The sequence below is a fragment of the Zeugodacus cucurbitae genome, chromosome 3 (genome assembly GCF_028554725.1).
Source record: "Zeugodacus cucurbitae isolate PBARC_wt_2022May chromosome 3, idZeuCucr1.2, whole genome shotgun sequence".
Lineage (NCBI taxonomy): Eukaryota > Metazoa > Arthropoda > Insecta > Diptera > Tephritidae > Zeugodacus > Zeugodacus cucurbitae.
Window position 1 is genome coordinate 32,125,907 of NC_071668.1, and position 18,937 is coordinate 32,144,843.

The window sequence follows — 18,937 nt, forward strand, 5'->3', positions numbered from 1 at the left end:
GGACTTGAAACCCTTACTGAAAAATTTATGCATTATGAATAATTACTGATTACCGTATGAGATGTATTTGGTATGTTAGCAATATTACGTATTTGTCTATATGTAGTCTTAAACCAAAGAAATAGTACGACAACTGTAAATTTCGGTGATGGTATGAACCTATATTTCTGTCGAAGGAGATGGAGACCTTGTTGTTATAGATGAACATTTGTATGCTATGCAATATCATAATATTTTACGGTGCCATTTAGATAACCTAGTTTATTAAATAACCAAAATTAAAGTGATGCGCGTTTTGTAAAAACTGTGAAAGCAACAACAAAGTTATCCAGTTGAATTCGTACAAGAGAGCGTTGGCGCTACCAGATTTTGTTTTATTTATGTAGCCCATTCACAATGGTAAAAATTGATCAAATGATAAATTATTGTCAAAAAGAACATAAAAAGAAATATTTTTTAACTTTTTTCACCAAAGAAAATGGTGCAACACCTCTTCGCATGATAAAATGGATATTTTAGCGCAGGGTTGCACGGAAAGTGCTGCTTGTTTGATTGAGTTATTGGATAATGTTTTCTATAGGCTTTACTATAACGCAATCAATGACAGTTATTATTTTGAGCAGAATCGGTAGGGTTTTCTTCAATCAATAAGTTTTTATTTCAAACTAAAAGCATTAAAAAATATTTGAATAGTAATTTTTTACAATAATTTGACATTTGATTTATTTTTACCATTGCGAATATTTAAATAGCTTAAAACAATATTATAACAATATATTTTGAAAGCATTTAATTTTAATTAGTTATGATTAAAAAATTATTGGAATTGTCCGTGAAATATTTGGTTAATTTAATGTTGGCATCTATATACGATCTTAGGTTTTTCAATATTCTCCCAATATTTTATCACACTCAGTGATTTAATTTTCTTGTTCGTTTTAGAATTTTTTATGCGGTTAAAAATAAATATTCTTTATGCTGATGTATGGAGTTTAATATAGTAACATATACCTGCAATCATTTTAAGTAAGAACTACAAATTTTCTAAATTTTGCAGTACGATGGCATCACTATATTTGTTCCAGAGTAGGGAAACCTGTACTGGAAAATTCATTCCAATACAATTTTCTTTTTCCAAAATCGTTTGGAAAGTGAATGCAAATGGCGGTTGTTATTGTGATCGAAAAGTTTAGTGGACGAATATTTTTGTAAATCGGTGTGCGAATGCAATAATTAACTAATCACTTATTGTTAAATCGTAAAAATAATGTAATAATTATGAGGATGTGAATATAGTGACGATATATGAGTATCGTATAAGCAATTTGTCGTTTTGCAAAGTGGTACTCGTTCATTCATTCGTTATTACATCGGTTCTGCGTGAATTTGTGTATAAATGTTGATACAATTATTGAGAATGTCAAATATCAGACAAAGCTCAGAGACAAACGGCACCCTAAGGTCTTGATATAAACTATTACCCTATTAAAATTACGGTTAATTAGAATTACTTTACTGAGTGAAAATATATTAAAGAAAATAACAAGAATTGTAAGCGATTGGTTGGTTGCACAAATTATTAAGCGAGAACGCTTCGTAGTGAAACTCCATGAAAGGCGGCGCCATTGATAAGTGGTGGTGTGGCAATTCCTTGATATCTGTTGGAAGACAAACCAACGTGGAGGATGTCGAAAAACATTTTAAAAGTGTAAATTGAACAATATTTCCGTGTATTTTTTTATTGGTGTAAAATAACATATTCTCATAATTACTTCGGCAAGATAATAAGTCTACACTTACATATACATATGTGCTATAAAACTTTTGGCTGATATATGTACATATATATATAAATGTGTAATGCAATACATTGGTCCTGTTTCCCTTTTTGGGATATTATTTTATTTTGATCAAAAGATGACAATGCTGGTTTATAGATGTATCGGTTAATTGGTGATGTAAAATAATGAAAAATAATATATTAAACTATTAAGTAAAAAACGCAAATGCCTAGAAAAAAGTGTGTGAAGTGCAAACATGCATCAAGAAAGGAGGAAACTTTATGTGATTTGTTGCAAAGTTTATTTCAAGTAATTTACAAATAATAATAAAAGTGGTGTACTAAGAAGTGAAGGGGATTCAGAATACCCATAAAAATACAAGTTGTACTTTTTACACTTAAAATAATAGATGTTATATTGCAATTATCACTCTTAATTTTTAAACCTCTGCCTAGTGTGATTGTCGTGTGATGATATGCAACTTAAACAGGTGAGAATATATTTTGGAGAACTTAATGCATTATATATCATCTTGGGTATAATAATGACAATAACAATTTACCATATGATTATAGTTGAAAATATAGATACCTAAAATGTTAATCTAATGGCAGCTCTACCTTACAATTGCTTTCGCCTATTTTGTGCGTTATCGAATCTCTTCTTTTCTTTAATATTCGTTACATACGGTAACTTGAGTATATATGATTTCTCGCTTCTTCTGTCTATTTTACGAACAAAATCTGTCAAAGAACCTCAACTAAAATGGCGGACATAGTAATAGTAGACGAAAACGCTTATTTTCCATTGCTTCAACTTTCCAATGAAATTAAACTATGGATGTTTAAAACGAAGACAGTGCTTTTAATATTTTTTTTTTTATTATAGAGATTTATATTTGTAATCTCATAATTTTATTTCGAATGTGATTCTTTAATATAACATTTCTCGAATACACTTTCTATTATCGTTGTGTGGAACAATTGGAATATTGGAAATTATGAAGTGGATACTAGAATAAGAAAGGAAAACCTCAAATGTCAAACTAGTATTTTCATCTCTTCTTATTTTAGTATTTCGCCATGCATTTATGAAAATATTATCCTACAACTTATATTTTATTTGATCAGTAAATTATAAAATGGGTGAGGCACGTAAAATTTTCTGTTTAGATTTATACGTAATCAAAATATAAATACATATGCTTATACGAAAATATAAACTCATCATTGTTTTCAAATGTATGTATGTTTTCGTGTACACCAATTGAAGAATAAATTAAATAATTTTGTATTTAAATTTTCCAAATTAAATTTTCTAAGGATGTAATGTATAAATTTGTTTAAAAAAATATATTATTCATATAAACATTTAAGCTCTATCTATTTAGCTAATAATGGTAAACGTATTACGTAAAATTATGAAAGCTTAAATTTTAATATAGGAGAAAGAATTCCATCTGGATTTTAATTTTTCCAGTTAGTAATCCACTTTTAGTATATTTGTCCTTATTTGACATGGGTGAGCTGTAAAAAAAATTAGGCTGTTACGTTTTTAAATATAACAATTAAACATAGACATATTTATCAATATTTAAAAAAAAAAATATTTAAAACCAGAAATATTTATTAAATATTAATAGCTTAGATTTTTTTGATTTTGTTTAAGGATCATTGACGCCACAGATTTTCATTTCATCCAATACATAAATAAACAACATACATTACATAATGTAGCTAGGTAAAAAGCGAATAAATTACCTAAATGAATTTGAAGCTAAATTGACGCGCCATTTCAAAAAGATACGTTTGATAAGTCATAGGAACAGTGTAGTTACCAAATTATCTTACACATTTCTATTCTCAATGATTGTAAATAAATTCTTAAATATGACGGAAATTTTTATAGCAACATTTTTTACTTTTTTTTTACTTTCGTTGCATTAAGAAATTTCGAAGTGGTATTTTAAAACAACAGATCAGTTACATAGATACATAATAACAGCTAGACTTTGTTTTGATTTGGTATTTATAATACAAATTAGTGTAATATCATTAGAGTTGCAAAGTAATTTCTGAAAAGAAAAATTAGTCCATTCTGGTTAAAGAACATAAAAAATATTACTTTTAACTTGGCAGATTTTAAAGATGTTTATAAAAATTAAGTTCGATATGTTTTATTAAAACTTGGAAAACCTAAAAGTATTTTCTGAATCTATTTAACAGAAAGCCAGGATTTTAGTCGAGGTCTATAGAAAATATGTGAGAAGTTGGTTTATTCGTTTATATGCCTTTGTTACCTTAAAAACACAATTAATTTTTTTTAGATAGATATTTATTTGTATTTTCTAATACTTGCAGACCGCTCCGGCTTCGCACGGGTTTAAACAAACATTTCAAAAGTTATAAGTTTTTACATACTTCTATACATACATATGTAAAATGAGGAAAATTCAAACATGAAATTATATTTTATTTGCTATGAGCTAAAACTTGAATACGACCACTAGTCTTTGGTGTTCGATGTCTTTCTCTCTGACTATGAAGGCGTTGGGAACGCTCAGAGATTGACGGCCTAGTTCAAGCTTGTATATCTCTAATATTTTGTTCTTCAAGCCGCTGCACACGCTACATACTCGACTCTTAAGTGCGTTCTTGGGATATTTTGAAATTTTATTCAGCAAGCAGCTATTTTCAGTTTCAGATTAAGATTCTCCATCACGGAATTTTTTTGATACCCTCGCCTGGGGACTATTTTCAGAAAGTTGAGATTCTAGTTTTTGAGTTTATTCATTACAAACATACATACAAATCTTTCCTCTTTATAATAGTAGTATAGATGACTGCTTACTTAGCAAGCGACAGCGGGTGAACAAATTTCCATGTCTTAAAATTAGATTTTTGCCGTTTTTCATTTCCATTGTTATGCATTCAATTCTATTTTTTATCATAAGTAGGATTAATAAAATAAACTGCAAATATTTTCATACAATTATTTTTTACGAATATAGGTATGTCTCAGGCCTCAGTACTTTGGTGACAATATATCTATTATTTGGAAAATATTTTAATTTACTTTTTCTTTCATTGAGAAAATACCTGCCCAATATAAGAGTAAACAATTAGAACTTAAGTCCTTTAAAGACCACTAGAGAAACGTAAAAGATAAATTAGAAAGCTGTAATTTTTTCTTAAACACGAATTTTGTACGTATTCACTTAACTTTATTACTTCAGTTAGACAGTGTACATATGGTCAAGCTTATTTGAAAAAAAAAAAAAAAACAGTTTTCTAAGAATTAGTTTTCCTTTAATTTTACAATTATAGGCATAAATTTTACTAAACAGCAATTTCTTTCAAAGTAAATATTTATTTGTTTAACTATTAAGAAATGTTTGTATTTGTTAGCATTTACATAATTAAATTATAAAATTATTAAATAATTATTTGTACTTTTTAATTTATAGCAGATTGAATCGTGCGTGCGGATAACAGTGCAAATCCCGAAGGATGCGGCGCAACGGTTACGCCAGATGGCAGCGGAGGGCAATCCAGCCCTCCATGCTCTCGGTATTATGTCTGTGCAGTTGGATGGCGACTCTGTGATATCCATCAAATTACCCGGCCAGGAGATCAATTTAAAAACCATTGGTAAGTAGGAAATATTAAAATGATATTATTATAATGATTCTTTATAATGTCTTTTCGTTTAGATAATGACGTGGAAAGTTCAATGAATCGAACGGGTGAGGCGTTGGGCGGTTTTACACAATTGTTGGACGCGGGGGGCAGTGCGATCGGGTCTCTTAGCGAGCAGTTAACAAGTGGCACATTTATGCAATCACAAATGCAATGTCGCATACCTGTACAAAATACCAACCTTGCCACCAAACATGTCCTTTCGTCATCACAAGTTCAGCAACATCAGCAAGTACAGGAAAGGCGTAATATGCTGTTGGGAGGGCCTAGTACAAGTAGTGCAGCACAAGCTCTTCTACAAAAACAACATCATCAAAATCCAAACCTGCAACGACCATTAATTCAGGGCCCACCACTATTCAAACCGCCAAACACGGTTTGTCCTATGGATGGAAAAGTTCCAGTTCCACCAATACCTTCAAGTTTAAATAGCGTGTCCAATAATAGGGACTATCCATTTGTTAGTATGAGACAAGCTCGTGTTTTACAAGGCCGGGAAAATGCACTGAATAGTGGTCTAGTAAATTCGAATCAAGCATATTCAACAAGTGGTACACAGTCTTTACAAATTCCACAAAACGGACCAATGGAGCTTGCAAGTGGTTTGGTAACGTCGCCTAATGTCCCACTAAAAGTTATAAAAAATTCTCCCAACGTGGAACTTTTGCCTTCAACTTCTTTAATAGGAGGGAATAAATCACAGTTTTTGCAACCTCCACCTCCTCCATATCCGGGTATGGGAACAGCAACATCAAATGTTATAAACAAACCTGTCACACAAATAAAAAAACCAGTGCAAAATTTTTTGCAAAAAAACATGGGAGGACCACCAGTTGCGAATTCTCCAGCAAATAATTCTACGACGCCTATCAACAATAATATTGCAATTTCTTCTCCCCTACTTGTAAATTTATTGCAAAATGATGGCAATACGGGTACAAATCAAGTGAAATTATCGCCTCAAACTCCTTTGACGCAACAGCAATCGTCGCCGTTACAATTAGCGAACCAGCAACATCAACAGTTAATGGGTTCACCAATGCGAACACAATCTACACTTAATGATACATTGCTGGACCACAAACAAGTTCAACAACAACAACAGCAAACACAATTGTTACATTCGGAAAACCCTTTGATGGTTACATCTTCTGCAATAGGAATGTCTTTATCACCCGGCGTTAATAGCAACATGAGAAACTTACAGCAACAACAACCACAACAAATGATGACAAGTCCTGGAAACAATTTATTTGGGCATCAGCAAATGCAATCAAACTTTCAGTCCCAGCATATCGCGTCCCAACAAAATGCTTTCTTGCAGCAACAACGCCAGCAACAGTTGCAGGCAGCTGTTGTTTCGATTCCAGGTTCTTCACCGCATCCATCGCAACGTTTCATGCAACAACAACAATCGTTCCAGCAATCTCAAATAATACATAATAATCAGGCCCCTCAGCAGAATGGTGTTGGTGGAATGATGTTGTCAAATTTACATCAACAGCAAACACCAAATATACGACAGGCTCGTCCTGTAGGCGTAATGCCAGGACAAATGACTGTGCAGCAACAACCTCAACAAGTCCATCCGTTTCTTTCCTCAGGTGGCATGTCACCTGCGACGTCACATTCACCTGCCTCCAGCCACCATTCGATGCATAGTCCACTAATGGGACCACATCAACAGCAAATGCTGTCGCCTTCCACAACACCAGTGCAATCACCTCACTCTCATACGCCACATGCACATAAGCATATTGGTCAACAGCAATCGAATCTGTTACAACTGCAGCAACAACATAATCAATTACAACAACAGCAAACGTCGATGATATTACCTCCATCTGCATCGCCGTCATCCAACAGTGTTAATGTTCATCAAAACCAACAAGTACCTTTAGCGTCGTCTTTACCCGGAGCGAGATCGACTACTGGTAGCAGTGCCTCTTTGACAAATGCAATACCTCCACCACCTGATTATAATCAGACAACTAACGCGACAACACGTTGGCCAGTAGTTAACAAACAAATGGATTCTGAAACTAAAAGTAGTTTCCAGGAGTTTGATCGTTACCAAATGCAATACAATTTACAACAACAACAAATTAATAATCATCAATCACAGCCATTGAAGGAAGATTTGCAGAAACAGCAATTAAACAATAACTTATCGAGTCCAGCAGGGGATACAATTGGGAGAATGGTGGGAGTGGATAATGTTGCAGCGCCTAGTGTATTATCAGATCCTTTGATAACCTTGTCAGATTTTGAAGCTTTAACAACAAATGATCTTGATGCTTTGTTACCAACATTAAACTGTGATTTAGATTCAGCTCTAAGTTTGGATGACAAAAATGAATTGGAATCACTTTTGCAAGATGCAAAAGATCTAGACTTGGATCTTATTGAGGAGAATTTATCTGCCGTAGGTGTAGATATTGATGAGACAGCAGCTGCAGCGTCATCGCTTTTAGATACAGAAACAGCACATTTGCCACCAAATGTCACACTTGGTCTTAATCCAATGCACTTTGAACAAAATGGGCAAATACCACAAAACATGCAAAATCAATCTACTTTTATTGGTGACGACACAATAGTGGCCACTCAACAAAATCAGTTGCAGCTACAGCTAAATAATATTCAATCACGGGTTCAGGTTATGCAAAATCGATTTAAACAGGAAGACAATGTGTTTATGCTAAATAATGCATCTAATCTGAAAATGCAGTTACCTCAAGACATATCCCATTCTGTACAACTAATGCAACATCAAAATCAACATTTGCAAGAGCAGTTTACGTTTCATAGAAGTAAACCAAGCGGAAGAGGAGAGGATTCTTCATCTACTCAGAAGCAATTTCTAATAAATCCTCTAACCGGTGTAATGGAACCAATGCAAAGTGATGATAGCGAAACAGAGGCAGAACAGGAAACTCAGCACATGAGTTCTATGTCGAAGAAACCACGAGCAGTGTCGTCAATGATTGACACCTTTAGTTGTAATCAGTCTACGGAAAGTCTACCAAATACTTTATTTTTAGAGGATGATTCAAATTCATGTGGAACCTCCGTGTCAAAAATTTCAGCCAATGAACAAAATAACGGGATCATACCTGGAGCGGGAAGTGATACAGAACGCTCACGAGATTCCTTACTTTCCAACAAATCCTGTCGAAGTATAAATCATGCTAAACGCGATGGCAGTTATATGCATAACAAATCAGTTACTTCTCTTAACAATATTAAGGATTACGGAACGATTAAATCACCAATTACAAATTTAACCACAGGAACGACATCTGCGGCTACTCATGTTCTACAAAAGAAATCAAAGTCAAATACGTTACGTGAAAAACAACAGAATAATTTAAAAGAGAAAAGGCAAGAAACAAACGCCATCTCAGGAGCTACAAAACCGAAAAGAACAAAAGCAAATCCTAAATCGAAGGTTGTTGCTGCATTATCATGTACGAATACAACACCTTCAACTACGTTGCCAGAACCTATACCCATATTAGCAACTTCACGAACATCGGAAATGTATAATAATAATGAGAAAATAAAATTACGTTTAAAGTTGGAAAAGAAGGAACCAGTGCCTCCTGCCTATAAAGTAGATGTTTCTATTGTAGCTTCACCAAAGCCTACAGTTTCGGAAATTCCGACCTCGAGCGCGTTAAGCGTATCAAATCAAAGTAATAATAGTGTTTTGCATAACAAAAATATAAACCAAAATGCAACACTTTTATCGGTTCCTTCACCACAGGCACAGAGTCAGTTAGAACACCCTTCTCTTGTACAACATCAATCGATTGCCTTCACAGATTTTACGCAACCGCAAATAGCTGCAAATGTTAGTCCGAATAGTACAACCGATGAACCACGAGTACCCCCATTACACATCAGTCTAAGGGGTGGCAAAAACTCAATTGTGATTAAAAGTAGTCGAAAAGATCGTAAGAAGCCACAGAGTTTGCCAAATACATCTTCATTCGTATCGAGTGGAGATGGTGAAGATGTTGGTTCGAAATGTGCCACTAGTAAACAGTCACAAATGCAGACATCACAAATACCTGATGATTGTACAGAGATTATGACTCATGAAAAAACACAACAATTGTACATCTCCCCAACCACCACATCTTCAATCTTTAGTTGCAGTGGAAGCGGTAACAACTCTGTGACATTAATGACATCAACACGTCTGCCAACATTGCAAATTTCCAATAGTGAACTTACATCGTCAGCGACGTCAATGACAACGCCTTCCTTCTTGGGTAACAAGAATGGGCTCACAATAAGTGCAATTAAATCGCTTGATGCAAAGAGCGGCAGTAGCTTAAATGACAATAAAAATATAATAATTGGTTCGACTAATGTGGGTACTCTACCGTTTCCACCACAAGTGTTGCATCAAGCGCAATACCAAAAGCATACGTCACATCAACTGTCACAAACTTCTAAAGTACCATCAAGCTTACCTGCTAGCATAACTGTGAACGCACTACCTAACAATAATATAATAGCTTGTTCCAGCGACAATTCTGTAAATGTGGGAAATCGTGTTATAAATACAATGAACTTAAAGACAGCAGCCACAATTACACCTGTTGGTGTTGGTGGGGGCAAACCACTGACAAAAAATCACAAACCACCATCTTACATAACAGCTGTGCAGCAACTGCAACTTCAAAAACATCAGCAAAAACAGTTGCAGAATCCAACTCAATTTGGAGCTCTTAGTGAAAGTCAATCATCTCAGCAAACAATTGTAGCTGTGGCGACTATGCTACCAAGCGCAACAACGCTAAAACGAGTTACAATATCGAAATCGGCCGCCGAACAAGGTGACCTAGTTGTCAAATCCGAAAGTGTTACAACACAACCAACAGCAGAAAACATTGCAAATACAGAAGTAAAAATATCTACTTCGAATGTACCAACAACATTAGCGAGTACAATTGTCGGTTTTAAGAGTCAATCGCAAGAAAATCTGCAAAGTGAATCTGTTTCGGCTATTCCTATTACTGTCATCAATGGCACCGTAGGCGTTAACAACGTGGTTGTTTCAAGTAATCAAAGAAATGTAGTTGGTACTTCGTCACCTGTTCCAATTAATGTGACGCTCCGAAATTCGCCGGCAAGTAACGGAAGCGGAACGCCTGGTCATGGCAATGGTAATGGCACCGGAGAAGACAGTGGTATTGAGTCAATGGATGCGTTATCTGAAAAAAGTCCGCATCAACAATCGTCTAGCAGTCCAACTCAGCAGCAGCTAATTAGCAGTGGTGGTATTGTAAGCAACGAAAAGTCTGCAGCAACATCTAGTGATGTGAAAATGTTGATGAAAAACGACAAAAAGGAAAATCTAGATCTTACCAAAAATATTAATGAGGAAAATAAAGCCGAAATAAACTTGAAACCGCAATTAAAAGATAATTTGATGGATTATGCAGATGACGAAATTGAAAAGGCTTTGGCCAGAATGGAAGGATTTAATGAAGATTGTTCGGAAATTCACCAAAACGCATCAACTATCGTTAGCACAGTTAGTCCTAAATCAATTGCAAATGTTAAAACTGCGATTTCTTCATCCAAAATCGAATCAACTATAAATGGAGTGTTATCAGAACATATTGACAAAATTTCAACAGATAATACTGAAAATAAATTATCGAAAGAAATCATTAAGGATAAGAGCTCTTCACAATACACAGATGAAAATAGTGTATTAGATAATAAATATAATACAGAGTTAAATGTTGAAAAACCAATTTGTTCCAGAAATGTCAAAACCAATGAAAAGCTGGCATCTGTTGAAGGAAGCAGGATGAAATTTGAAGCTAAAAAACAAGGCGGTGAATTAAATATTCAGTCACAACGATCGAATTCTATTTATCCTCCTATTTCCATTGAAATACCAACGCAAAGCGAAATTGAATGTAATCGAATTCGCACGCGTGCTAGTAGTCGATTAGAAAGTCCCTTGGATGTAACTAAATCAAGTCCAACAATGTTGCCAACAGCGAATGAAACAAATTCAAATACGGCTGCTACCAATAAACAACTCAACACAACGCGAGCATCTTTAAATGATAGTGTCAGCCCACAATTGAACGTGACAGGAGCTGGTAGTGAGACTCAACTTGGTGCAGGCAATAAGCGTAAGCGTCAAGAATCAGATATTAGCGCTAATAACTCGCAAATAACTGAATGTAGTGAAGAAAAGCGTTTGCGAACAGGAAGTACAATTTGTGCTACAACCAATCTTGCAGTTGATGGTAATGATAGGAGTATGAATAATTTGTCTTCAGCAAATGAAGTACAGGATAATTCAAAAAGCAACTGCAGCAGAAAGTGTGAGGAATCTTCTGACTCTGATGAACCCCTGATTGAAGTGGCCGAAAAAGTAAGAAATTCAAAGGCTGGCAATGTTGCTAACTTTAGCACTGCTGAAACCGCTATTCAAGCAACTTTAGTGAATTTACCATCATCAGGAAAAATTGATTTCTGCAATACATCCAACATGGAAAAAACCACTCGCAATAGTCGGGCAATAATACCTCCAAATAGTAAGTAAAATTCAACACTTTCAATTTACAGAAATATATTTTCAATTGTATCCCTAAATTATAAATATGTTCATGTTCTCATAAGTTAATGAATTCATAGAAAGAATATGAATTCAATATAAAACCATTTTTCACTCTAACGATAAATAACTATTTTATATAAAAACTGCGATTAAATTATACTTCAATTCGTTTTCAGATTCTAAGGTACAGATAAACAACTAAATATAGCTAAATAAATGTATTCTATTTTTAAATTTTAACAGTAGGTTAATATGCCATTGCCATTTTAAATTGCATTGGACTTAACACAAATCATCATGTTTCCAATATGAGAACCTCAGTGCTTCTTCTTCTTGATGGCGTAGACACCGCCTACGCGGTTATAGCCGAGTCCACAACAGAGCGCCATTTTATCCTCGCTTTGGCAGTTTATCGCCAATTGGTTATACCAAGTGAAGTTAGGTCCTTCTCCACCTGGTCCTTCCAACGGAGTGGAGGTCTTCCTCTTCCTCGGCTTCCACCAGCGGTTTCTGCATCGAACACTTTCAGAGCTGGAATAATTTCGTTCATTCGAACAACATAACCTAGCCATCGTAGCCGCTGTTTCTTTATTTGCTGAACTATGTATACGTCGTCGAATAACACATACAGCTCATCATTCCATTGTGTGCGGTATTCGCCGTTGCCAATGTAAATAGGACCATAAATCTTCCGCAAAACCTTTCTCTCGAAAACTCCTAGTGCCGTCTCATCGGATGTTGACATCATCCACGCTTCTGCACCATAAAGTAGGACGGGAATGATGAGGGACTTGTAGAGTTTGGTTTTTGTTCGTCGTTTGGTTTATACTTTCCGATTGCCTAATCGGCCCATAGTAACACCTGTTGGCAAGAGTGATTTTGCGTTGGATTTCAAGGCTGACATTATTATTGGTGTTGATACTGGTGCCTAGGTATACGAAATTATCTACAACTTCAAAGTTATGACTGTCAACAGTGAAGTGGAAGTCAATACGCAAATGCGCTGACTGTTTGCTTGATGACAGGAGATGATTCGTCTTGTCCTCGTTCACCACCAGACCCATACGCTTCGCTTTCCTATCCAGTTTGCAGAAAGCAGAACTATCGGCACGGATGTTGTTTCCAATGATATCAATATCATCGGCGTACGCCAGCAGCTGTACACTCTTATAGAAGATTGTACCTTCTCTATTTAGCTAGTATCGAATGGTTCGGAGAGGTCCTTCCCGATCCTGACGAAGCTTTTGGTGTTGCTCATAGCGGCATAGAGACAACTCCTTTTCGTGCGTCTTAAATCGTAGTCTTTAATACTTTTGCAGGGGTCGTCACCAAAATTGGGGTCTCTCATCCGAGGCTGTTGTTTCGTTTTCATTGGGGTTTTTTTTTTTATGTGGTGGGTCCCAAACCCTACGCACAACCGCATAAGCGGGATTCGCCTTCTCATTTTAGCTTGCCTCCGAACGGATGTTTGTTGGCTACCCAGAGGTCTTAGACCAAGACCTGAAGTCGTGAGCTGCTTGAGCCACATGCAAAAGAATCGTTCCTGGCCACTCCCAAGTGAAACTTTCCTCACTTACGTGAACTTCTTACGAAAATATCGGTAAATCTCTACGAAATCCTAATTGCATTCAGGTGCCATCTTTTATATAAAATAAAAATGTGAAACCCACACATTCCATATCTTGAATAGCTAAATGGTTTTTTCCACAACAACAAACAATACATATTTTGTTATGTTCCAAATTATATCTTTTTAAGTGAAGGATAAAAGTGTCGCATTTTTATTTGAAATTGCGATTTATTTTCTTCCAAATACTGAATACAATGAAGACTTTCTCGCCTTAAGAAACCGCATCTGAAAAGGTTAATGATTTTACGAGCTATATAACTATCTAACTCATAAGATCTATCCTTCTTAAAAAACTCAGTATCAATCAGCCATACTTACCAGCTATTTTTATAAAAGATGGCTTTTATTCAAGAAGATAGGTTCAAAACAATCAAACAATCATGAGTTTTTTTGAGCATTTTAATTTTGATATTTTTTTGAACATTAATTATTTTTTTTACATATTTTCCTACAACTTAAATAATGACAAAATTGATATACTAACAGAAAATTTTAAAATATATATATATTTGATCAAATCAATTAGCATTAGGTAAGAAATAATGTTGTTAAAAAAGGAATACTTGGAATGACGGACTTTGCTCGTTTGCCAATTTCTGAATGATATATTATTCATATATATTTACATATATATACTTATATAAGAATTGAGTAATAATTGAGTACACATTTTCAATTGTTATTTGTAATAAATATTTGTTCACGTTCTCTCCATATAATGAATACAATTATTAGATTCATCATTATATTTACCGATCTGAAATAATCGTTTGGATTAGTTGACGTAATTTTAAATTTAACAGCTCTTGTTTAACGTTTAACCTTTAGCTCTGTATCTTAACTGAGTGATGTTTTTGGCAAGTTCAATATAATATTGAGTAAATTGCTATTCATGATCTTTTAAACTAAATATTTTTAACAAAAAAAATAATAAATTATTTAGTATATGCACGCTTGCCCGTGTATTATCGTTTAAATCAAATTCTACATAATCCAAACACTAAAAATTTTTGTTATCATCGTATTTAATGAATATTTGATTTTAATTTTTTACATATTGAAATTAATAAAAAAATTAAAATTATTAAAAAGAACAAAATAAAAGCAAATGCTTAAAGTTGCCTTATTTAAATATTCATTCAACAGCTTCCAACAGCAGCTCTCATACGATCATCTGCTAGTTTCTGCTCGTTTTTTTGGTTAAGAAACGCTTTTCCAGCAAGAAACCAGTAGAGATTCAGAACTATTATACTGTACCATAATATAATAAATAATATTTCCCTGCATTAAAATTTTGTTGTGATTATATCAGTATAAAATTTCGTTTAGAAACCTCTTTCAACACGATTGGAAGTGTATCAAACGAGTCTTCCCCTACTAATCAAATGAAATCTGCGACATCTACGTTAATAAATTCAACAACTGGAGCAGTTAAAAATATCAATGGTAAGATTGAATGAAGTATTATAATATTTAAAGTAACGATAATCACTTTTCCTTTGTTTGCTAGATTCGTCTAACATCACAGCTTCTGGAGATTCTAATGATAACAATGTTTCCGCTGGTATTTCGACCACGTCTAATGCGCATTGTACTCGTGGCAATATAAATTCCAACCCCGCCTTTGCTGGTGGAGGCGGAATAAATAACAATAACATTAGCGAGGAGAAAATCGGAACACGACGTAGTGTTCGCACAAACGCCGGTATACATAAAAATGTATACGGCCGCTCGAACAGTTCTGCATTGCCGTCAACGACGTCGTCTGCACAAAATGTAGATCAAGCGAAAGCGTCTATGTTATCAAAAATAACCGGTGTACATGGAGGTGAAAATATGGGTGTCGTTGAAGTCCGGAGGAAAACTAGAAGCGCAGGTTAGTTTCAAATTTTGTATTAAAAAAGTTATTTACAATTCTACAATAAGAAAAAATACAATACAATACCACGTTCAAATTTGGGTTATGCATACATCTCTTTGTTGAGGGCTGAATATTAATAACTTTGATAAAATAAAAAAAACAATGTGTCGTTAGTATTCGATCTTTCTTATAAACTGGCCGAGTGATTTTGGTGATATTATATACGGATATATGTTTATAAAATTTTTAATCCACTAATAAAAAATTTAGTAAAAAAGTCGACCAACACCAGAGTAGAATCGTATTAGTGTACATTCAAAAATCAATAAAAATATTTCTATAGTAAATAGATAAATACAGTTAATGAACGAATGAAAAAAGAAAATATTCAAATTTGTATTTTGACAGGATTTTAACCAAAAAACTATTTTCAAACTTTCGTCATATATTGGCTCAAAAAAAATAGTTGTAATAAAAATATAAAAAAATGTTCATTAACTAGATAATACTAGATAACTAGCTTCAAAACTTTTTGAGTTATCGTGTCCACCGACTTAAAAATTGAGTTTCGAGTTATACGCGTTTAAAGTTTTCAATTAAACCTCACGTGGTCTGATGGGCGAAAATTGATAATATTTTAAACATATTAAATAAACCAAAAAAAAAAAGGTTTAAACATTTTGAAACATTTTGAAAAACATTTGCAAGTAATTGCAACTTTTGAATTGGTTTTCTATTCTTTTCGAAAAGCACTCAAAAAGTGGTTTGGTTCGGTTCGGTTCAGAATGAAAATCGACAATAAGCTTTTTCAAGATAAATAATACGCGACTTGCTTAAATATCAGCCCCTAGGGTAACTGCTTTGAATTTGCTTCGGTGTATGGTTAAAAGTGATTAAATAACTTTAGTGGTAATTAACGCAGCAAAGTTCCGATAAATATTGTACAAGATTTTGATTTGATATTTTTTTAAGAATTTAATCAAATTACATATTTCTATGCATATGATATTCATAAACTGATATTCAGGTTAAATTCCTTTTTTAAGCTGAATATTGTTTTTATTCAGTTCTTTTCTTAAATAACCTGTGTATATTAGGACATAGAATATATGTATATAATTACTTTATTTATTCATCAATCTTTTAAAGAAACAACACTCTATGGCTTTAAAATGATCTGTACCCAGAATAGTAAAATTTAAAAAAAAAATAGGAACAAAAAAAAACAACGAGTTTCTGTTGATCAATGCTTCAGAGTATAATAAAACGAAGATTTAAAAGTACAGAGTATTTCCTAATGTTATTTGAAACTATAAAATGTAAACATATTATCCATACTACAGAGAAATCCAATTTTATTGAAAGAGACCTCTTGTCCTTGTCCGTTATGTGGTGTTCTGACAGTTTGAAAACTTCTTCGCCGACTAGTCTATCACTAGTAATATTAACCTCTCAAGTTATCTCAATATAATTGAGTTTTGTTTTGTAAATCATCGTACAACGTTCAAAATACTTACGTTTTGAATGAAAAAAAGGGTTTATCGTATAACATTAAAGAAATTATATTTATTATTTATATTTTACAACAATAATGAAAGTATTGAATTTTCTTAGTTATAGGTGAAGCACAGTTAACTGAAGGACGAAGAAGACGAAACTCTCGCGATTATAAGTGACCATTATCTTGCGCCTCGGCTACTATCTTAAATGTATGCGACGATGGCGATATGGAACTGAGCGAATTCGGAGTTGAAGAATTGGAAAGTAAAAATTGCTTTTTATTGGCCGAGACGCAGGATAAATTCTCAATGTATGCTTTAACTTATGACAGTAAGAAAAATGTTGACCACAAAGATAAAAGTGACCGCAGAAATTCGTTTGGTGCTATAAGTGCTAAAACCAATGAATACTTCAGCGCTTTTAGTGTTAATAAGGAAATTAACTGTACAAAGTTACCAACACCAACCTCGAATACAGAGGTTATCGAAGATATAGAAGATCTAGAATCCATGGAGCGTGAACATATAATGTTTTATAATAGCAGGTTGGAATCCGAAGTTGAGAACGATTTGCTATCCGAAATTTCACCTGTGAATCCATTAGATTGTAGTAGCTTTTCAGATTACAATGAATTTAATTTGTGCCTGAACAATATACTAAGTTATGGTGGTGATGAAGTTATCCATGAACCTTTATCACCTAGAGCGATAATCTCAACAGAGAGCGTTGTCCGCTCTGGCGGAGTAGATTGTTCATCAAGTACGAAACCTCTAAGAAATATCCAAGATTCCACAGAAGATTGGGGTGAGCATCTTATTCCAAGAAGTCAGAACCAGCTACAAAATATCTTTGACATAGTTCGTTTGAGTGAAGACATGGACTTACACTCCTAGGAAACAGATCCACATATACAACCACATACAATTAGGATTGAGAGTGGCCTACATATTGTGGCATCAGGATTAGGAAAAGATGAAATTGGTCAAGAACGACCGGTTACATAAAATGGATTTGAGAATTTCAAGTGGCATGGGAGGAAACTTCGTTGTGGCAATAAACTTATTATAAGTCATATGTAAATATGTTTTATATTTTTTATTATAAAGTATCGTTTATAACGTGAATGCTATTTGAAGCTAGTAAACTCAACTGTATTCATATATGTACGGTTAATTAGATCTATAATTAAAATGTACTAATAAATTTGAAAACAACATATTTAATTAAATTAAAAATACAATATTTCAAAGAAACGAACGGAGGTCGATTTTGAGAAAAATTACAATCAGTAAAAAAAGCAGCCTTTAAATAATACGGTACATTTGAATTCACCAATTTAAATATATTTGGTATTATTGCGTGTAGTATTTCTAGTCACGAGGTTTAAAGAAAATAAAAGCAAATAAACTTTATTTAAATAACATAAATTGAAATTAATAAAAACATCATATTTTTTTTATTTGTAAATATCAGTCGATTTGAATTTAGGCGTCGACATTATTAACAAATTTTAACAAAAATTAGTTTTTTATTTTTTGCCTTGTACATTTTTATTGTATTTTTCCCGATATGTTGCCGGCCAACAGTATCTGGTACAATGTCAATGAAATATATGTAAAAAAAAGTTCAGACTCCATTATTTCATTAAAGGCATCGCCAACATATTAATTTTTTTTGTAATTGTCAATTTGATCCCTTCCAAAACTAACGTTTAATATTATTATATTTACTGATATCAACATCATTCAAAAGTATAGGAGAACAGTGTCAATATATAATAGTTTCATTTGACAACGTCATTAACGCATATCTTCTTTTTTTATAGCAATTGAAATTATATATTTGGCATATACATTAATTGATTTCTCA

At 33.5% G+C, this 18,937-nt stretch overlaps 1 protein-coding gene across 4 annotated transcripts; it reads left to right on the forward strand.

The window, feature by feature from the left end:
* The first annotated feature begins 1,131 nt into the window (after positions 1 to 1,131).
* Positions 1,132 to 17,272, forward strand: LOC105219952 (nuclear receptor coactivator 6). Of its 4 annotated transcripts, none has more exons than XM_054228344.1 (6): positions 1,133 to 2,271; positions 5,248 to 5,431; positions 5,494 to 12,054; positions 15,037 to 15,153; positions 15,218 to 15,583; positions 17,189 to 17,272. In XM_054228344.1, exons 1-6 carry the CDS (start codon positions 2,257 to 2,259, stop codon positions 17,242 to 17,244), a joined length of 7,299 nt encoding a protein of 2,432 aa, XP_054084319.1. In that variant the 5' UTR covers positions 1,133 to 2,256; the 3' UTR covers positions 17,245 to 17,272. The 4 variants fall into 4 exon arrangements, with proteins under 4 accessions (XP_028901280.2, XP_054084319.1, XP_011194615.2 ...); XM_011196313.3 differs by having other exon boundaries at positions 1,134 to 2,271; positions 17,183 to 17,272; XM_054228343.1 differs by having other exon boundaries at positions 1,134 to 2,271; positions 5,251 to 5,431; positions 17,183 to 17,272.
* The last annotated feature ends 1,665 nt before the right edge of the window (positions 17,273 to 18,937 follow it).